Source organism: Cygnus olor, chromosome 19 (genome assembly GCF_009769625.2).
Source record: "Cygnus olor isolate bCygOlo1 chromosome 19, bCygOlo1.pri.v2, whole genome shotgun sequence".
In the NCBI taxonomy this organism is placed as follows: domain Eukaryota; kingdom Metazoa; phylum Chordata; class Aves; order Anseriformes; family Anatidae; genus Cygnus; species Cygnus olor.
The window spans coordinates 2,084,906-2,104,575 of record NC_049187.1 but is presented as its reverse complement, the minus strand read 5'-3'; the positions used below and the strand labels follow the sequence as shown (position 1 = coordinate 2,104,575).

Genomic DNA, 19,670 nt, shown 5'->3' with positions numbered 1-19,670 from the left:
TTAGCGAAATCACACCTGAGCCCACCGAGACCAAACGCCCTCCTCGCACCCACGGGGTGCGTCCAGAACAGGGGTGGGAGTCGTGGGGACGGGCCGGGGGGGGGAAGTCGGCACACGCTTGGGTACGAATGCCTTCGCTGGAGCTGGAAGGAGCGTTGCTGGGAGAAGGCTCCAAGGAGATACGTGCCCCGTTCTGCTCCAGGAGGAGTTAAACAGCCTACAAGTCTGCACTTGCCCAAGGCATTTTTTTTCCCCGAGGAAGCCTCCAAAAGCTATCGCAGGCAGCTGGGAGAGGTGCTGGTGAAAGCACGAACATCCCGGCCGAGGCAGCGCGAGCACCATCGCCCACTGCCTGTTCGGGAGGCTTCGCATTTTAACCCCTCCAGCCTTCCCCCCCCAACACACACGCACGCACAACAACTTGTCGCGAAGGACGAGGCGCACACACGGGCGAAGCGAGCAGGGCAGCCTCGGTAACCACCCGGAAACCAGCCTGCGCCTCCCAGCCTCCAGCACCCGTAACCGTGCCCGGCTCCTCTCGGGCAGGGCAGCGGGTGCCCGGAGCAGCTCGGCCACCCCCCAGCTCAGCAAGCGGCCGGGGCACGGACCCCCGGCTCCCCCCGGGACCCCCCGCCGGCAGCTCGGGGGCGATGCCGGCACCCCCCGGCCGCTCGCCCTCCGCCCGGGGGGGGGGGGGGGGGGGCGCCGCCGCCGCCCCGCCGTGCCCGGAGCCGGCCGGGACAGGGGGCAGCGGGGAGCCGCGGCCGAGGCCGGGCAGGCCGCGGGCTCACCTCGGTACTGCAGCGAGCCCGAGAGCCGCACGGTGACGGTGCCGGCCAGCGGCTCGCCGGGGCTGTAGATGACGCGGCTCTCGCCCAGGCGGATCTCGAAGAGCTGCACCTTCCCCATGGCCGCGCCGCTCCGCTCTGCCGGCAGCGGTACCTGCCCTGCCCTGCCCTGCCGAGCCGTGCCGAGCCGAGCCGTGCCGGCCCCGACGTCCCTGCCCCGGCCGGGCGGCTCCGCCCTGCCCCGCCTCCGCCCGGCCCGGCCCGCGCTGTGGGGCCGGGGCGGGCCCTGAGGGAAGGGGCGGGCGGAGGGGCCGGGGCCCTGAGGGGCCGGGCTCTGGGGGAAAGGCCCGGCTCTGGGGCAGGGCTCTGGGGGAAGGAGGCGACCGTCCCGGTGCCATCTTGCCTCCCGGTGCTCCCGCTAAGCAGCTCTCCTCGTAATTCCCCCTGCCCAGCTGTCACCTTCCCCCCTGCTTGTTCTTACGTCCCCAGTCGCTTGAAGCGGCCGGTGGGAGTTGTACAGACACAGCGTGGGGCCAGGGCTGGTAAACAGCCGCCCCACGGATCCAAACAGAGCAGTGGGGTGAAGGCCAGCACCCCAGCTGGGGCATCCCGGGGAGCTGGGGGCAAATAGCGGGCCGCCCTGGCTCGCACTTGTCGTGCACCACCCCCCCCCCCCCCCCCCCCAGCGCTGCTTTTAACTCCATGGCTCAATTAAAAAAAAAAAAAAAATCAGTAAAAAAGGCATTTTGCTATTTCTTTATTTCACATCAAACAGCAAACACAGTGCTGGGGAAAGGCACCTCCCGGAGAGGCCTCCTGGCTGGTGACAAGCAGGCTGCATACATGGGCAGAATGAATAAGTGCGAGGAGGGCTGTTTATCCATGTTTATCCATTTATCTGCAGAGCACACCCAGCGCAGACCCAGCAGGACCCGCGGCGACACCAGCCCGAGCTGCAGGAGCCTCCAGGGTCACCTTACGGTGGCCATCACAATGTCAAACCCCACGTAAAGGGGTTTGAGTGCTACTTGAGAAGTAGTTTGTATATTCCCAGCACACCGGGCTCCTGCTGGGGAGCTCTTCCAGGCCCTCGCTCCTCCACTGCTTAAAAGCTACCTCTTCTTTCCAGCCTGAGCATCATCACAGGCAACATACACCCCAATGGGCTTTTGCCAACACTTTAAGTAGCTCATCTCCTCCTGCGGTGCATACCCTCGGAGGCTTCCATACACCACTCTCCTTGCTCTGCCCTTAGCTTTTGTTTTGCCAGGCTACACGCACCAGTCTCCTTCTGTAAGATGAGCCTGCAGCCTCTTTCATCAGCCTCTGCAACTCGGTTCCTTTTCAGCCACCCCAGGTGGCACTGCCAGCAGAAAACAAACAAATGAGGGGTGGCAGAAGCACCCTGTGCCACAGCAGATTTTACTGAACCTGTTTCCCCCATGGAAAGTCTATGAAGACCAAGGGCTTTGCCCACTGAGCTACCCAGCGGTCATACCCTCTCCGTCCCCATCACCAGGGCAGCACCACCACCCTCGCCCAGAGGGACGCTGAGCAGTGACACACAGTTAAAAAAAAAAATCCTTTGATGAGCCAAAACAGAGCCCCTTTCGCTGCACTGCAACTCTCTTGATGCAAAGATATTTATACTCCTTGTTTGCAGAAAAGTAATTTTAAGCATGGTAAAGTTACTTGCCCAAGGTCATAACAAGAATAAAAAGGATTCCTGTGCTAAGAGCTGAACAAAGGCATCCTGGCTCCAGCGACATGCTCGCTGTGCACAGCTACAGCCCTGCAAGACAGTCGCTGAGCGCTCTAACAAACACAGGAGCTCTTCTTGTGACATGGCCGGCAGCAATGCCATGGCACTGATCCTTCCCCAGTGCTTAACTGTCCATAAAACGTAATGAGATGGGCACAATTATGAGCCCTGCAGTGCCAGGGCACCTGCCATTCCCTATACGTGGCACGATGGTGCTCAGTTCAGGAGGGTTTTGCTCATTAGAGTCAAATGCCTGTTTGCATTCCTGCCTCCCTGCTCATCTGCATGTGCCCTGGAGTCACCGATGTTGTCTAATTGCCTGCAGACTCACAGGCACTGAAATTCAGAGTAGATGGGGGAAAAAAAAAGAGGTAAGGATGTTTGATAAACTGAAAAAGATTCCCTTTCCTGCTATTCTGGCCTGTTGTTTTGCTTAAAATTGTTTTGAAGACTTTGTTCTGGTGGTGGGAACTCTCACTTCCTCTTCGCCCTCATTTCTCCCTTCCTCTTTTTTCCCCGTATTGAAAGGGAAAAATCTTAAAAGGGAAAAATAAAAAATGCTAACCCCAGCTTTAGAATAGCATTTTCCTTTCAGACGTCATCACATTCCACTAACTTTAAGGAACACGAAACTTCTTGACGAATAATGTAGTAGTAAACAAAACAAAACAAAACAAGCACCAACACACACCCATGGCACCTGAGCCATGCTCTGCCCACAGCACAGCTGAGCTTCTGCCACGGGCCTGGGAAAGTGGCTGGGAACAAAATATGCCCAAGAAGGGACAGCTGTAGCTGCAAGTCTTGTGCTACCTATATATATATATAGATATAGATAGATAGATATGATGTATGCAGAAGGCTTCATGGTTAAATCATGGGCAATTTCTTGTAACTAAATGTGTCCCCTTCTAGCATTCCCAAGGCTGTCCCCCAGCCACACGCGATGACCCAGCACCTGGCCGTGCCTCAGCTTCCCCTGCCCCACGGCCATCATCGCCCCAGCAGGACCAGGAAGCCTCCGGGAGAGGCAGTGTGGAAGCACCGGAGATACCTGAGCAGTGACTGGCACAGGCTTTAATGAGGTGAGCACTCCTGGGTGAGGCATTAGCGTTATCTCTGGGACAGTTTGTAGCTTGCAAGGTCATCGTCACCTGCTCTGTCACTTCAGGGTGCATAAGAGCTGGGGAGAGGGGCAAGCCTGGCCTCTTGGCCTCTCTTCCTCTCCAGTCCTACTAGAAAGGAATGAGGAGTCTTCATCTCAATCATCCTTGCTCTTCCAATGCTCTCCACATCCTACTGGACAATGGGGTGGGGGCTCAGCTTCTGGCTGGGGACACCCCAGCACAGCCCAAGACATCAGGCACTGGAGCTGCTGTGACTGAGGAGGAGAGAAAGCAGCAGAGGCACAACCGAGGAAATTGTCCATGGCATCTTAAACCTCCCTTGGGCTAAAACTACACATTTGAGCATGGAGCCCCTGGAGGGCTCACTACTGATGTATTTGTACTGTATATATCACTCATAACTTTTTTTTTTTTTACACATATATATAGAACCCACAATACTGATATATTTATAATATAAATATAATATAAAGGTTTCTAACCTTTGCAAATCCCTTGCCCTGCTTTGCTCAGTATCTCACTGCTTCTCAGCCGGCTCCCTGGCCAGCCAACCGTGCCACCTGATACTGACAGCAGCAACACCGATTATTCATTTGTGCTGGGCTGACACCTTTCATCACTTCACACCGTACTTAGCACTGTTCTGCCACACCTCCCACACACCTTCCTTCTCTGCTGGCAAGACATCGCTGCCGTGGACCCCCTCTCTGCTCGGTGGGTGCTCTGCCAGACAGCTCACCCAAGGGCACGCAGTGGCATTCCAGCTAAGTGTCCCACCCCAGGGGTACAGATCTCTAGGATCTCAATGTTCCAAGGCTCTCCAGCAGCCCCCCATGCAAGGAGGGGGCTTGGCAGACAACTAAGAGATATAATAGGGTGATGATTCAGCTGAGGAATCTCCACCAGAGAGACAAAACTATCCTTTACCAAGAGGGGAAAAAGTCCTGCCACAGCCCTTGGCAGTCTGCTTCCACTCCTCACCTCTCTCGCTGCTAACATACACATCTGCTTTCTAGTCGCTCTTTGGCAGGCTTCTGTTTCAGCCACTGGTTCTTGTTCTGCCTTTCCCTGACATTAAGGAGTACTCTGGTGCCAAGTAGTTTCTCCCTGTGATGGTACTTACACGCTGAAATCAAGACACATCTCAATTTCCCTGATAAACCGAGCAATTTGAGCTCTTCAGGTCTCTCCCCACAAAGCATTTTCTCCAGCCTCCATGTTATTGTGCTGGTTTGTGTCTACGCAAGCCCACGTACTGGCATTTGTGTCTCTATGGGGGAGGCTGCTCCTGCAGATTTCCATCGACACGCATGCAGGAGCTGATGCATTGGATTTTGTCCCCAAATGCACACAGAGGTATTGCAAGCCCCTGAGCTCACGCAGGGGTATTTGTGTCTCTTTGCTAGGGACCAGATGAGCATCCATGGGCAACACCAGGTGCTCCTGACCTGCTTTTCCCCCCCCATAACCCTCACCATTGTGGGAAGAGGCTGATTCAGGGTCACCCCTCCTAAGCCAGCTCCTCCCATTTAATTTCACCCCATTTTTTCATTTAATTGACAAATCGAAGGACAGAACAAGACCCCAGCGGAGGCACTGCAAGCCGGTGGCACAGCTGTCACCTGTCTCCATTACGTGGGTGCTACTGCTTTAATTGCCTAACACCCAGCCAGCACCTGGTGAGCCTTGCTAGAAAATCCTTAGAGAGCAGCAAGGCGTTAATTACTATTGTTATTACTCTAATCTCACTGATGGGATTTGTGATCTCCTCCCTCACTGGAGGAGCTTCTGTTGCTCAGAGTGGGGCTGGACAGGAGGATCAGGTGAGATGTCCCTTCCCCACGGGCTCCGCATCGCAGCCCAGGCAGAGCGGGGACTGCAGCCTGTTTGCTGTCACCTACAGGCTCCAGGGACAGGAGGACTGTCCCCTGCTCTGAGACCGCAGCAGGACCTTTCCTGAGACAAGGGCCATGTTAAAATTAAGGGCTAGACTCTTATACATGTTTTGCATTTCTCCTTCGCTCCCACGCTGCTGACAGAGGTAGAGATGACCTCCAGCAGAGGCCTTATCCAGGGGCAGAAGGCAGCAGTGGTGTATCTGAGACCACCCCAGCTGCCAGCCAGAGGAGTGATCCCTGCACCTCTCAGCAGCCCCCCATGAGGATTAATTTAACCAGCCCAGATGTCCCCCTTCTGGCTGCTAAAAGCTGTGGGATGCACCCTGCCCTAGATACCGGGGACAGAGCTAAAAACAAAAGTCACCCAGAAATCCCCCAATCCTCTTCGCAGACCAGGAGGAAGTGCCTGGGGAGAGGAGGGTGGGCACCAGGGTCATGTCAGCATCCCACACCGAGAGCTTTTGGGGAGGGGACACCCCACAGCCCCCTCCCAGGACTGGCTGCGGGACATCAGCAGTGCAGCCCCAAGGACCAGGGAGCCCCCCAGACCCAGGCAGACAGGAGTCATCTCAGACACGCTGCTGCTGGAGGGCACCATCAGCCACTGAACATTTTTCAGCACGAAGTAATGCTTTCCGAACAAGTTTTGCTCATGGACTGCATTGGGGTGGATGCTGGGAGGGGGGAGCAGGAGGGCATGGGCATCCCCCCCTGCACCCTGCTGCTCCTGCCCCTGCTCCTCTCCCCCTGCCCACAGCGGGGCTGTTCCACGCAGGGTACGTCCCTTCCGTCAGTCATCATCGATCTGTGTTTCCATGAGCTCAAAGGCCACTGGTCTGATGCCAGCGGAAACGTCAGGAGCAGGTGAGTCACCTCTGACAAACCTGCCCCAGCCTGAGCATCACGAAGTGCCTGCCCCCAGGGCCTGTCCCAGCCGCCCCTCCCAGCACTGCTCCACCTTGCCGCAGCCATGACAAAGGACATCCCCTGCCGGCCCAGGACACTGCCAGACGAGCTGGTGGCTCGGTCCCACCGGTGAGGAGGTGAGGTTCCCACCTCGACAAGCCGGTGAGGTCCCCCAGCCCACCTTCACCGAGTGAGCAGGCAGCACGGATGCTTCTGCAGCCAGCAGCTTCGTGGCCCTTTTTTTGGGCTGTATGGGGAAAACCAGAGCCCCTGCACTGGGGGGGGCACAAGCAGAGGACAGAGCAGTGTGTGACAGCTCTAGGGAGAGACATCACTCAGATGCCTCAAGGAACCAGCTCCTTGAACAACCAGTCCCCCAGAAGGGCAGCTTGGAGCAGACCAGCGGTGATCTCCGTGCAGGACCTGGTAGCCTGTCCCTTCCCCAGAAGGGGGGGAACATGGAAAGAGGACCCCCTGGGCACTGCAGGGCTCATGTGACGAGCCATGGCACCCTTGGCTGAGGGCAGGGAGGGAAGGATGTTGTGTGCCTGGGTCAGAGCAGCCAGGAGCCAGGTAACAGCATGGCCTGGGAGCACATGGGCGAGGTGGAAACACCCCAAGCATGATTTGGGTCCGTGTCCTAGATTAAGTCCTCCTCCAACCCAGTGTGCGTTCACGTTTCAGCCACTGGTGCAGCCAAGCCAGCCCACACACCTGCTGCAGGGGGGAATCAAGGCCAACAAGAATGTTGGATTCACAGCATCACGGTGCCCAGGCCTAGAGCAGCACCCAAAGTCACTTCATTTGGGTTTGAACCCTGTCTCCAGCAGCTACCTGCTTGTCTACAGACCACTACAGCTCCCCTCCCTTGGCAAGTGTTAAAATCCCACCACTTGCCTTCCTTACTGCAACCCCAGCACCTGCATAAACTGCATAAATGAAATGGGCTTAAAAAAAAAAAACAACGGCATTTGCATCTCGTTGTCCCCTTCAGATGTGTTCCTGCTCACAGCATCCCATTACCAGCCTTGCATCTCTGCAGGAAATGAGGACTGAAAAAGAAATTGGACTCTGGCCCCAGCCTGCCACTGCCTGTCCCCATGCATGGGGAGAGGACTTCTCTGGTGGGGACACACCGTGGTGTCCCCAGCTCCTCACATGGGTACTGGTGTGAGGTGTCACCATGCATCGCACCCCAGCCCTACAGTGATGGTCACTGCACTGGCCCCAAGCCCGCATACTTGTGGCAGTGAGGGGAAGTTCAAGGTTCTCATTTCCCTCTCCTGAGCTCAGCAGACACCACAGCCAAAACCATAGCAGCCTTCAGCCAGACACAGACCTGGCAGCAAAACAGAGACCGCTGTCGGTCAGGAGCCTGACACCCATGGGTGCAGGGTCCCCACAGCGAGCAGAGCCTGAGAAACCAGCAGCAGGGTCCCAGCTCGAGCACACAAGCAAACTCCTGCACAGCACAACACTCCTCACACACACCAGGCACCCAGCTGGGGGTGCCACCACCCTCCAGGGACCTCACCATGGAGAGGCATCAGGGAGCACTGCAAGGGGCACCATGGAGGGGATCCTCCTACGCCACCCCAGGGGGCACCACCCAGGGACACCCGTACCCCACAGCCCACCTCTTCCAGCACTGTGTTTCCTCCTGCAGCCCCTTGCACAGCCCTCCCAGCCCTCCACCCCACCTATTGGGGCACAGCAAGGTCCATCAGGGACACCACAGCCTCAGGGCAGGGTCTCCCAGCTGTGGTCCTAGGTGTCTGCCTCCAGATGTGGCAGGCCCAGAGATGCTAGAAACATCCAACCAAGAGCCCAGACCATCAGCAAATTCCCCACAAAAAACACAAATCCAAATTGAAGCCAATCTGCAACCCAGGCCCAGCAAAGGCAGCCAGGGTCAGGCACAGCCTGGAGACCTTCCAGCAGGTCTAGGGACGAGACAGGCCCAAGGTCAGGCTGGGAACCCAACCTACAGGTCAGGGTCTATATGACCAAGGCTTCATCCAAAGACCAGCACACCCACCAAGGCAGCTCAGGCAAGGATCAGTGCCCCTGGCTGAGCTTAAATGGAGCCCCTGTGGGTGAGGGTCCCAGCTGAGGCTGGTTGGGGCCACCAAAGCCCATTAGTGGCCTTATGCAGCTCCTGCCCCCACCCAGCACCCCTGCAGCCCCCAGCCTGCAGCTCGCAGGGGGCTTTGGGCAGCTCACCTGGCCCTGCAGACCCTCCGCTAGCACCGGGTGCCTTGGGGGTGCTGGGGTGAGCAGCAGCAGCTGCTGCAGCTCGCTGAGGGCCCATTTGCGGAGGCTGCTCCGTGGACACCCCATGAGCACAGAGCAGACAGGAGGTGCATTTGTGGCATATGTGTCTATCCCCCCCCCCCAGTGCTGAGCCCCCCTTGCTTTGGGGGACACCCATCTGGTCCCAGTGCCCTGCCATGGAAACAGCTTTCCTGGAAAGCCTAAGTGCTGAATCTTCCCAGCAGCGAGGGCACGTCAGGTCTCCAGCAGCCGCCGTCACCCCTTCCCCACTCAGTTTTTAACAGTGACGGGGCCACGCAGTTGGTCACAGGCTGGACAAGCTGTGCGGGGCTGCATCGCCATCGTGGCCAGACACAACCTGGGGTGTCCCCAAGGGGGCACCTCCCCGAATGAGGCACACCCTGAGGGCTTTTTATCCTCTTCCCTATTTTAGGGACCAAAAAGAGCCAAAAGCTTGGTGCAAAGCCAGCCAGAAGGAGCAGGGCTTGCACCAGAACAAGCGTGGGGCTGGGACCAAATGTCCCATGCCAAGCCCCTGCCCAATTTCATCTCGTGGTGTGCTGGGTGCCACTGGGTGCTGTGCGTCCCCCTCGGCTTGTGGCTGTGTTTCCGCAGCGGAGAATTGCTGGTGCTGGTGCCTCCCGCCCAGGCTGAGAGCTTCTGAGATCAGAGATGCTCTTACACGAAACCCAACTATTACCGCCGGCTTTTAAAGGCCAGACTGAAGTTCCGAGGGAATAAAGTTCAATTTTCTGTAGATCTAATTTGAAACCATTTTAATGCTCATTAAGATAGAGAGACTCAAGCGGATTGTGCAGGCTGGAAGACAAGGAGAGGGAAAAAAGTTATTATTGACATTTCGGTTTAGGTCTTTATTCTACCCAGAACTCCTCGCTTCTGCCCAGCGGCTTTGAGTAACGCTATTGTTAGCGTCGGAATTGCGGTTCTGATGTCCTTTTTATTACCGGAATAAAAAACAATCCTGAAGGCCTCGCCTGAAATCAGCCTAACGGCATCGGCAGCCATGGAAAGCTGGGAGCTGCAGGGTCCCCTGGGCAGTGCTGCCGGGTGCTGGCTGCTGGGGTGACCCCGCAGAGCCCTGGGCAGTGCCCTGCTTCTGGGATGCGTATGGGATGAGCCCCAAAGGGGGGTTGGTTTTGTTTTGGGGGTTTTGTTGTTTGTTGGTTTGTTTTGGGGGTTGTTTTTTCTGGTTTTGGGGTTGTTTTTTGCTTTTGTTCTTTTTTTTTGGCCACTGGGGTGGAAATGCCAGCTTGGGTGCTGGTGTGCTTTTGGGGTTGTCCCGGGGCTGCTCTCGCTGCCGTTCGCCCCGGAGCCTGCTGAGGGCAGCAAACCCCCAGGCAGCGCCAACGCCCGGCCGCGGGCTGTGCAGGATGAGGCCCGGCCCAGCTTTTTGGGGACAGCCCCGGAGGATGAAGATCCCCCAAAGCAAAGCCGAGCCCCTGGAAACCCCCGGCAGCCCCAGCAGCCCTATCCTGTGTTGGGTTTTGCCTTGGGGTCCCCCATTGCCACCACTTCCGTGGTCTGTTGGGGAGCACTGGGTGGTGCTGGGTGCGTCCCGGCCCGGTCCCCAGGGCTGGATCCGTCCCCAGTGCCTGCCCCGCCAGCTGAGCCCCACAGCTCGCCTCCAACAGCAGCAGGCACAGCGAATTGTAACAAAAGCTCCTGTAGGAACACGCGTGTGTCCTTGTTTCCCCTTTGGTGCTGGCCCTGTGGGTGGAAATCCTCCTGCTTTAGGAAAAAAAAATAAATATGGTTTTTGACCCATTTTGACCTCAAAAAGGACCAGCGAGATCTGTGTTTTGGCAAAGGAGAGCAAGAAGGCATTGGAGCACCATCGGAGCACACAGCAGCTGCAGCAACCCCTGCGAGCAGCGGCCAGGGCTGGCCCCAGCTCGTGGAACAGCCCCGGCTGTGGCTTGGGGAGTCCCTGGAGCCCCCCAGTCCTACCCCAGGGGAGGCTGCTCCAGCAGAGGGGAATTGCAGCGTGAGACCTGCAGCTGAGACCTGGAACAGGCACAAAGCGCCGGGCTGGGTCCCACGCAGTGCTGTGCTAAAGGCGCTTGGAAATGCGGATTGATGCGCTTCCCCAGGTTTAGCCGTGCGGCACTGTACTTAGAGGCGCTGGTACAGCCAGGGAAAGGAACACGAGAATCTTCCTGCTCCAGATTTAGCTCTTCATTGATTTTCCAGCTGCAGGCAGCAGTCGCTGTCCCAGTGCTCACATCGCCCGTTAAAGACATCACAGAAACGAGAGGAAAACGAGGCAGCATTGTGATTTTGATGAAGACAACTAAAAGCTGTGACTGGCAATTTCTGGAAGGAAAATTTGTCCCTCTTAGTGTGGGGACCGGGCTACATTAATCATGAATGGCTCAGAGACACCAAGGGCACCCAGCTGCTCATGTGTCCAGGTCACAGCAGCACCCCCAGCTCACCCTGGCAGCACCGTGACCAGCAGGAGGGACCTGGGGTCCTCAACTGGGGCTCATCCCTGCATAGGTAAAGGCAAAACCAGGTTCAAAATCCCCCCACCCGTGCTGGCCGCCCACCCGCCATGCCCGGTGCTGACTCAGCGGCGCACGCCCTGTGTAAACGCCCGCCAGCTGCTGCCCCGGCCGCTGTTTGCTCAGGCTGCGCCGTTCTGTTTGCCTTGTGGGGATCACGATGCAGGGAGATGGCCTTTCGGCCGCCGGCAAATGGGGCAGGGCGGCCCCGGCAGCTGGGGGAGACCCTCCCCGTTTCAGGGCTAAAACCTGCCCAAGGTGCCTCCAGCATCTCAACTCCTGCGCTCCCTGGCCCCAGAAGCAGCAACTCATCAGCAAGACCCCAATTAAATCCTGCACGGAGCTCGAGGAGCCACAGAAAAATGCACCCGCCGCAGCGTAACCCGGCTGCCATACAGCCAGGAAAATTATTTATTATCTTTTCCTTGCAACAGAGATACAGGGAAAAAAAGCACCCACCCTCCCCAGGTGCAAACAGCGGCAGCTGCAGCTTCCACGTAGGAATCTATGTACATCACAGTGTAAAGTCCATCGGAAAAAAAAATTCCATCCAAGTCTTAAAAAACTCCCCAAGGATGACCTAAAACCAGGAACCAGAAAAAGTGGTTGAGAAAATAGGTTGGGCCCCTCCCTCTCACTATAAAATATATATAATTTCTAAGGCGACATTTCACAAAACCAGAAGCGAGCTTCCTAAAGAGTCTGAGCTGACAGCCGACGGCACCGTGCGGGCACGGCTCGCGTCGACACGAAAACCTCCACCCACCCCACGGCCTCAGTGGTCGGCATAGTCCTTGGTCTCCACGCCGGTCTCGTTGAGCACCGTGGTCCTCATGATGGCCTCGGTGACTGCGTAGGGGTCGCAGTTGGCCGCTGGCCGCCGGTCCTCGAAGTAGCCGAAGCCGTCCTGGCCCACCTGGCGCGGGATGCGGATGCTGGCGCCTCGGTTGGCCACGCCGGCAGAGAACTCGAAGATGTTGGAGGTCTCGTGGTGGCCGGTGAGCCGCCGGGAGTTGTCCCTGCCGCCCCGCGGGTCGTAGACGCAGATGTGGTAGTCGTGCCGCTTGCTCAGCTTCTCGATGGCCGCTTCGATGTGTCTGGGGGGGACCAGGACAGGGTCAGGTTTGGCACAGGGACCAGCAGAGCCCAGGGGCACTCTCAGGCCACCACATATGGCAATGTGCTTTTAAAATCAGTCACTCCCCCTGGCTCGGCGCATGGCCCCAACCCTCCTACGTGCATCCCAGGGCTCCCCCAGGGACTCACTTGAGACCCCCGTCCCTCCGCATCTCCTCGGTGCTGTAGTTGGTGTGGCAGCCGGCCCCGTTCCAGTTGCCCGTCATCGGTTTGGGGTCCAGAGTGGCCACCACCCCGAAGTCCTCGCAGACGCGGTGCAGGATGAAGCGAGCCATCCAGAGGTGATCGCCCATCTCGATGCCTTCACACGGACCCACTTGAAATTCCCACTGGAAGGAGAGAGTAGATGTGTTGGGGGGACGGGAGAAATTTGTGCCTCAGCTGTGGGGCAGCTCATGTCCCTGTCACCCCCCCAACAAGAGCTGCCAGCGTGGGGAATGGCTGAGCTTTATAATTCACCCGTCAGGAATCAGCGACGGGATGGGGAGCATTGAGTCAAGCAACAGGACAGCTTGGGCACGCCAAAAAAAAATGGGAATGAACTGCTCACAACTAAGGAGAGAAAATCGGAAGGCTTTTCTCAAAATGGAAGTTAACAAGTATCATGTCCTGCTCCAAGGCTGGCGCTCGAGCTGCTGGCATGTAAGATCCTCCTGCAAGTTGGGCACGGGACTAAAGATGTCCCCGCGAGTCCTTCCTGGGGACAGGGTTGCGCCACCCTTGGTGACTAAGCTGGGATGACGCATCCACAGCTGCTGGCATGGCCCGGCCGGAGTGCGGGGTGCTGGGGGCAGCCGAGGAGGACCCTGAAAAGATCAGGGCAAACAGCAGGGTCTTTAAAAGCCTGCCTCAGCCCCACTGCTGATAAACCCCTGCTTATCAGCGGGAGAATCAAATTGCCGTCGGCCAGTCTGGCCACCTGCATAAAGCAATCAAAGGCTCCCTTGTGTCAACTCCTAAAAAACCCAAATCCCCTCCAGCCACCCCAAGGCTGTGTCCCGCAGGAGGTTCTCAGCACTTAGGGCAGAGGAGCAGGACGCAGACACCCTCAGCTCCACTTGCTGCTCCCGCGGCCCATCCTGGCTCACGCTGACACTGTGCTGGGCACCGCAGGGTGGCCCAGCCCCACTGACCGCTTTCCATCACTGGGGACCCAACAGCAGAGAAGCCCCAAGGAGAAATAGGGAGCACAAGTCTGGGAGAAGCAGACCTGGAGCATCCTCGTGGTCAGCACCTCTGAGCCCCAAGGGCACCTACCTGGGAGGGCATCACCTCTGCGTTGGTGCCACAGATCTTCACCCCCGCGTAGAGACAAGCCTTGTAGTGGGACTCCACGATGTCCCGCCCGTACACCTTATCCGCTCCAACCCCACAGTAATAGGGGCCTGGGAAGGAAACAGAAGGCACCACACAAATAAGGCTTTGGGGAGGAACGGCAGTGTGCCCCCACCGCCCCCAGGCACTGGGACCAACAGCGGCTGCAGAGGATTTATGGAGATCAAATGGGGATCCTTGGTGCAACGGGCCACCAACCCCAACTCAGGGGAGAGGTGAGCGACCATCTGCGCAACCTGGGCCTTATCTCTGCAGCTCAACAGGACTTGTAACGCCAACTGGGAGGCAGCCAGGAGATAAGGAGAGCTTGGCTGGGTCTGCCCCGGGGCACCCCATTGACCCTCTGAGCACTTCAAGCTCTGGAGATTGTTCTGCCAACAGCTGGCATTGTTCGTGCCCAGAACAGTCAGCTGGCTGTGGTTTCACAGCGCTCTTCCTCATTCACGCAGGTCAGAGGAAGATCTTCTCCCCGCTTAGGGGAAAGGAGATGTTGCAAACAGCCCGTCCCTGCCACGCGAAGAAGTCAGGTTGGGAAACCCCTGGCCCTCTCCCAGGAGGTGCTCAGCCTCGTGCGCTGCAGCGCCCGGCCGGTCCTTTCACCAACAGCCGCGGGGAGATTTTTCCGGCCGAGTTCTCGAGCCCTTGACAAACAAGTCGTGCAGCCCAGAGCTGTTTGTGCAATGGGGTCCGGCTGGAGCGGCGCTGCCGGCCGGATCACGTGAGCCACCGGGCAGTCGGCAAAACAGCTCCAGCCCTCCTTCTCCTGGCTCCCACAAGGGGAAATGTGCCCGAGCACCAGCAGTGGGATGGGATGGGGATAGGATGGGATGCTGCCCCAGTAGGGACATCAGCAGCAGCATCCCCCGGTGAGCATTTGGGCTGGGGTTCGCAGGAAAGCACTTACCCTGTGGGCCGGGGAAGCCGTTGTCGGGCCAGCCATAGGGGTGGCCGTTGATGCCCAGCAGCGTGTACTCCTGCTCCATCCCGAACCAGGGGTGGCTGTCCTTCACCAAGTCCATGACTTTCTTGCAGGTGTGCCTCAGGTTGGTCTCTGTGGGCAGGGAGGTCCCGGTCAGACCCACGCCGCGGGCATGCACCCACCATGCTCAGCTCCCACTCAAGTCTCAGCCACCTCCCAGAGCATTTCCCGCAGAAGCCTCAGGGAAAGCCGTGAGCGAATCCCCCTTCCTGCAGGGCCTTCTGCTCACCAGGTTCCTCCTTGCAGAGCCACTGCATGCCCACAGCTTCAGGCCACAGGCCCAGGAGGTTTCATTAAACTACCCCCAAAACCACTGCCTCCGCCCCATGAGTGTCCTCCTCCTGCACACCGAGACATCAGGACACATCCCCAGCCCTGTCCCCCGGGCACCCAGCACATCTGGGAGCAGGGACTGACCACCTCCCACCACTTCTCTGCTCCCATCCCCAGCTTAATCCTCATCTCCCTCCAGCCCTGTGGTTTTGGGAGCAGCTGGGCTGGCTCAGGAGCAGGACAACGTGCCACACAAGGTCCTTAATGGCAACGCAGCCCCGCTCCGGGAGGAGCTGGAGGGCTGGAAGCTGCCTGGCTCCAGCACCCAGGGCTGGCTTTAAGACTTGCTCCAGCAGAGGCAGCGCTGCCGGGCAAGGATCCCAACCCAAACCCTTCCCCCCAGGCATCCCCTCCTCCATCCTGGGCTTTATCAGATGGACAGACAGACACTGGGACTGCAGACTTCTGCCCTTGGCGATAAGCCCTTGCGTTTGCAAAAGGACGCCCCGAGCCACGCCAGCACCTTCGCATTCCTTTCCTGCGGCCATCAACAAGGCGAGCAGCCACCAAGCCGGTGCATTACAGTGAGCTGCTGTTCCCCTCTCCGATCGCTTTGAACACTGCTTCTCTCCTACAGTTTCCCCTTATTTACAAGCCTGAGCACTGATGCTTTGCACAGCCCCGCAGGGCTGGGCGTGCTCAGGATTAAACCCTGGGCCACCCCGTGCCACCTATCTGCACGGGAGCAGGACGGCAGCCGCCTCTCGCTGCTCTGCTCCTCGCCCTTCGCAGCAGCTGCTGCAACAGGTCCCTGCACGCACCCGCCTCTGTCAGTGCTCGCATTTCGGAGCCTCAGGCCAAGAGCTCAGCACCGTTTGGCAAGGAGCAGCGTCAGTGCCAGCGGTCTTCTTGGAGAGAGGCACCCCGAGTTATAGCGGGGTGGCTGGGATTTGTAGTTATTAACAATACCGGTGCTCACCTGCAGGCTTCCTGTTGTACTTGAGCACTTCGCACAGCACCAGCTTGTTGGGGTCCAGGCAAAAAGGGTCCCTGAACATGCAGACGGGCACCAGGAACATGTCGCTGTTGGAACCCTCCGCCTGTGCTGTGCTGGAGCCATCAAAATTCCACTCGGGGACATCTGTGGGGTGGGAGAGGGACAAAGGGGAGAGCGGGGTTGGGAGGAGGTATCTCACGTACGGATAGTGCGAGGTGCTGCTGGCTTAGACCCGGCATGGAGCACACAAGAGGGCACCAAGCACCGTGGCATGACAGCCACCGAGGTTTTCATGCACAACCCTGAGCACCAGCACATTCACCCACCCCAGTGCCATCGGGGCACAGGCAGGATCAGCCCTGGAGCTTTTCCTCCCCGCCGGCCACCCTCTGCCAACGCCTGGCATGCACCGCGCTGGATGCCAGCCCGGCTCCACGCCTGTTTGCCCAGTGGACAGGGGCGAGGATCTCACGTTCCCCTTCCCACCCAGCACTGATGACAGATTACAGATTAGGCAAACGGCAGCCTCGCAGCCGGATATTTACACTGCCACTTTATACAACCCCGTGAGACAGCTGCAGCGGGTATCACCGGTGCCACGCAACCAAGGAAGGCGAGCACTGCCTCCCGCCGCCCGAAGCACCCCAAAACTTTATCCCGGCGATGCTCGGCGCCGTCAGGAGGGAGTGGCGGCGGCGTTACCTTCGATGCTCTTGGGCTCCTTGTCGAGGGTCCTGCTCTTGCAGCGCACGCCCTCGCCGCTGCCGTCGATCCAGACGTAGGTGACCTGCACCTGCCCGCCCTGGGGCAGCCGCATGTACTGCTCCCGCACCAGCTTGTTCAGCCTGGAGCTGTGCGACACCGACATGGCGACGGCCCTGCGGGACGGGAGCGCGCCGTCACCCCTCCGCCCCTCTTCCCCCTTTTGCCCCTCTTCCCCCCTTCCCCGCTCTTACTTTCCAGCCGGCCCCTCCGCCAAAGCGCCCCCCCGCTGTCTGTCACCCCCAGCCGGCCCCCTCGCTCCACGTGTCCCCGTCCTCCCCCAAATGTCCCCGTCCTCCCCCCAAATCTCCCCGCCGTGCTCGGCGCCGCACCCGCAGCGCTGCCGCCCCCCGCGGGACTCGAACCCCCGGCCCCGCCGCTCACCGGCCCCGGCGCTGCCCCCGGCCGCGCCCGCCGCGCTTTATAGGCCGGGGGGGGGGGGGGGGGGCGGTGCGGGGGCGGCTCCGCCCGGGGGGGGCGGCACCGAGCGGGGACCCGGCCCCTGCCGGGAAGGCGGGCAGGGCCTTGGGGTGCTTTTGTAGGGTGCTCCGGGGTGTGGGAGGTGGGGGGTGCTCGGGGGGGGGGTGTGGGGGATGCTCGTGGGGCGGTGGGCGCTGGGGTCAGCTCGATGCGGTAGCGCTGGGTGAGGAGCCGTGGGGCACAGAACGGCCCAGGGACCACCGAGTCCAGCCCCCGGTTCCGCTCAGCACCACCCCAAACCAGCCCCTGTGTCTTGGAGCCTTGTGCAAACGCTCCTCGAGCTCCAGCAGCCCGGTGCCGTGCCCACGTCCCTGGGCAGCCTGTCCCAGCCCCGGACCACCTCTGGGTGCAGAACCTCTCCCTAACACCACCCTGACCCTCCCCTGTCCCAGCTCCGTGCCGTCCCCTCGGGTCCTGTCGCTGTCCCCAGAGAGCAGAGCTCAGCGCCTGCCCCTCTGCTCCTCACCCATCTTCCCCTCCGGACCCCTCACCATCCCCCTAGCATTCCCTTGGATGCTCTCTGACAGCTCTACGTCCTTAAAAATAACGCATCCTGCTTATTCAAACTCTTTTCTACCACCTCCCTTCTGGCAGTTTGTTTCTGTAGGGTCATCCCGACGGCATTTTGCCCCACAGCCCCGCTCCAGGGCAGGAGGCTGTGACAGAGGGCTCCGGTGGGTGCCACGCTCCTCCCCGGCCCCCCCAGGACCATACCCCCCAGGAATCCTGTCCTGCCCCTTGCATGGACAAACCATTGTGCTAAAACACAATACTCTACGTTTTCAAGCACCAGAGAGTCATTAAGGACCTTCAGAAGCAAAACCCACCCGCCTGCAGCAGTGGTTCTGCTCCGACTCGCAGTCAGCTGCAAGAACCCAGCAATCAGGTGGGAGCTGGAGCCGACTGCTTCAATACAGCAGCAACTTCCAGCTATCGAGCTGAAACCAAATCTCAATTAGATTAATCAAACAGGCCGCTGCCTTTTTACTTCGCCGAAGATACGGCGTTGCAGGGCTCCCCGTTGTCCCAGCAGGCAGAACAAAACCGCCCCAGCGCACCGACGGCACGAGCGCAGCCGCAGCGCAAACAGCCAGCGCTGGCAGCTCACGGGCGTTATCTCAAATCCCCTGATAGTGTTTATTTGGGGGGGGAGGAGGGAAAGGATTTCAAATAAACCCCCAAAAGTCCCAGCTGCCAGAGCTGCAGGAGCGCACACAACCCCATACTCTTCCTTGTTTTTCTATTTTAAAAGAGGAGAAAATGCTTTAAAACATGCCCGGGCTCTGAAGCAGAGCGGGGCTTTGCTACCTCAGGCAGATTCATGCTTTCGGCTGTCTGACTCACCCCCAGGAATGTTTCTGTGCAAAACAGTGAAACATCTCCATGCCACCAGGGCAGCTAAAAAGCCCTCTTGCAGCAAACCCTCCCCTGCGCCTCCTCGCCGGGCACCCACCCGCAGCTCTGGCTTTCTTCTGGAGGTGTTTTGCTCCCGCAGGCAGATAAACAATCAGGAAGACACACAAAAGCATCTGCGATTGCACAAGCACCAGGAAATGAGATCGACAGACACAGAGGCAAAACCTAATTAGCAATTTTGGTCCCCAGGTTGTGACATCAGCGGCACCTGGACGTCACCCACCCCACCACCCGCGGGTGCTGCCCCGGGGGAAGGAGGTCAGCGCCCAGGGATGTGCCCGAGGTTACCCAAGCAGCAGTGGCAGAGGGCACAGGGCTCCTCAGTGTCACCCTCCGTGCTGGGTGACACGCAGGGACTTTGTGCAGGAACCCCTCAAAGCATGCGGCTCCGAACCAGCCACCTCCCTCAGCGGGGTGCTTTGGGGACACATCCATAAATCTGGCTGCGAAGCCCAAACGTTTCCTCGTTCCTGGCTGGAAATTGTCACGAACAGGGCGGCAGCCCAGGAGGAAGCGTGTGCCTGGGTGTGCAGCCCAGGCGGGGTCCCAGAGGTGTTCCCGAGGCGGCTGCGTGGCCGTGGGCGTGCTGGCCATGTCACTGCTCCCCTGCCCACGCTGGGCTGCACCGAGGCTCCCACACGGGAACTGGAGCCCACGGGGGGTGCAAGGGGCTGGTGCTGCGCTTCAATGGCTGGGGGTGAGGAGGAAGAACCCACAGTCCCCGTCCTGGGAAAACAACACAAACCTGGCCCCAGGAGCAGCCAGCACTGAGCCCCCCGCGTGTTGGATGGGTCTAACACAGTGGTGATGCTTTCAGGTGAGCTGTGCAATGCCAGGGTTCAGCCAAGATCCACGAATCCTCACTTTATGCCCAACAAAAGCTCTGGTTTTCCCTCCTGAATGTGCCCAGAAACACCCAAAAAGTGCATACACAGCAAGCTCAAAAATACAGAGAAACAAACAAAACGCCAACTGCACTAATGTCGAGTAGTAACTATGGTTCAGGGAGGA

General features: G+C 58.9%; 2 protein-coding genes across 7 annotated transcripts in view; both read right to left on the bottom strand.

The window, feature by feature from the left end:
• Positions 1-1,044, bottom strand: part of ARRDC1 (arrestin domain containing 1) — a 30,218-nt gene extending 29,174 nt beyond the window's left edge. Inside the window, 1 exon segment of the mRNA XM_040531906.1 lies at positions 792-1,044. Within this exon segment, the coding sequence (XP_040387840.1) occupies positions 792-909 (118 nt within the window). The 5' untranslated portion in view covers positions 910-1,044.
• Positions 1,045-11,654: 10,610 nt separating this feature from the next.
• On the bottom strand, positions 11,655-18,721 carry LOC121057504 (glutamine synthetase). 6 transcript variants are annotated; one of them, XM_040531825.1, is made up of 7 exons: positions 18,697-18,721; positions 16,704-16,879; positions 15,984-16,145; positions 14,657-14,803; positions 13,675-13,802; positions 12,547-12,746; positions 11,655-12,377 (listed from the first exon to the last, which is right to left on the bottom strand). In XM_040531825.1, the coding sequence occupies exons 2-7, from the start codon at positions 16,867-16,869 to the stop codon at positions 12,056-12,058; spliced, it is 1,125 nt and encodes a 374-aa protein (XP_040387759.1). In that variant the 5' UTR covers positions 16,870-16,879; positions 18,697-18,721; the 3' UTR covers positions 11,655-12,055. The 6 variants fall into 6 exon arrangements, with proteins under 6 accessions (XP_040387759.1, XP_040387758.1, XP_040387755.1 ...); XM_040531824.1 differs by lacking the exon at positions 18,697-18,721 and adding an exon at positions 17,148-17,186; XM_040531821.1 differs by lacking the exon at positions 18,697-18,721 and adding an exon at positions 17,096-17,155.
• Positions 18,722-19,670: the final 949 nt, after the last annotated feature.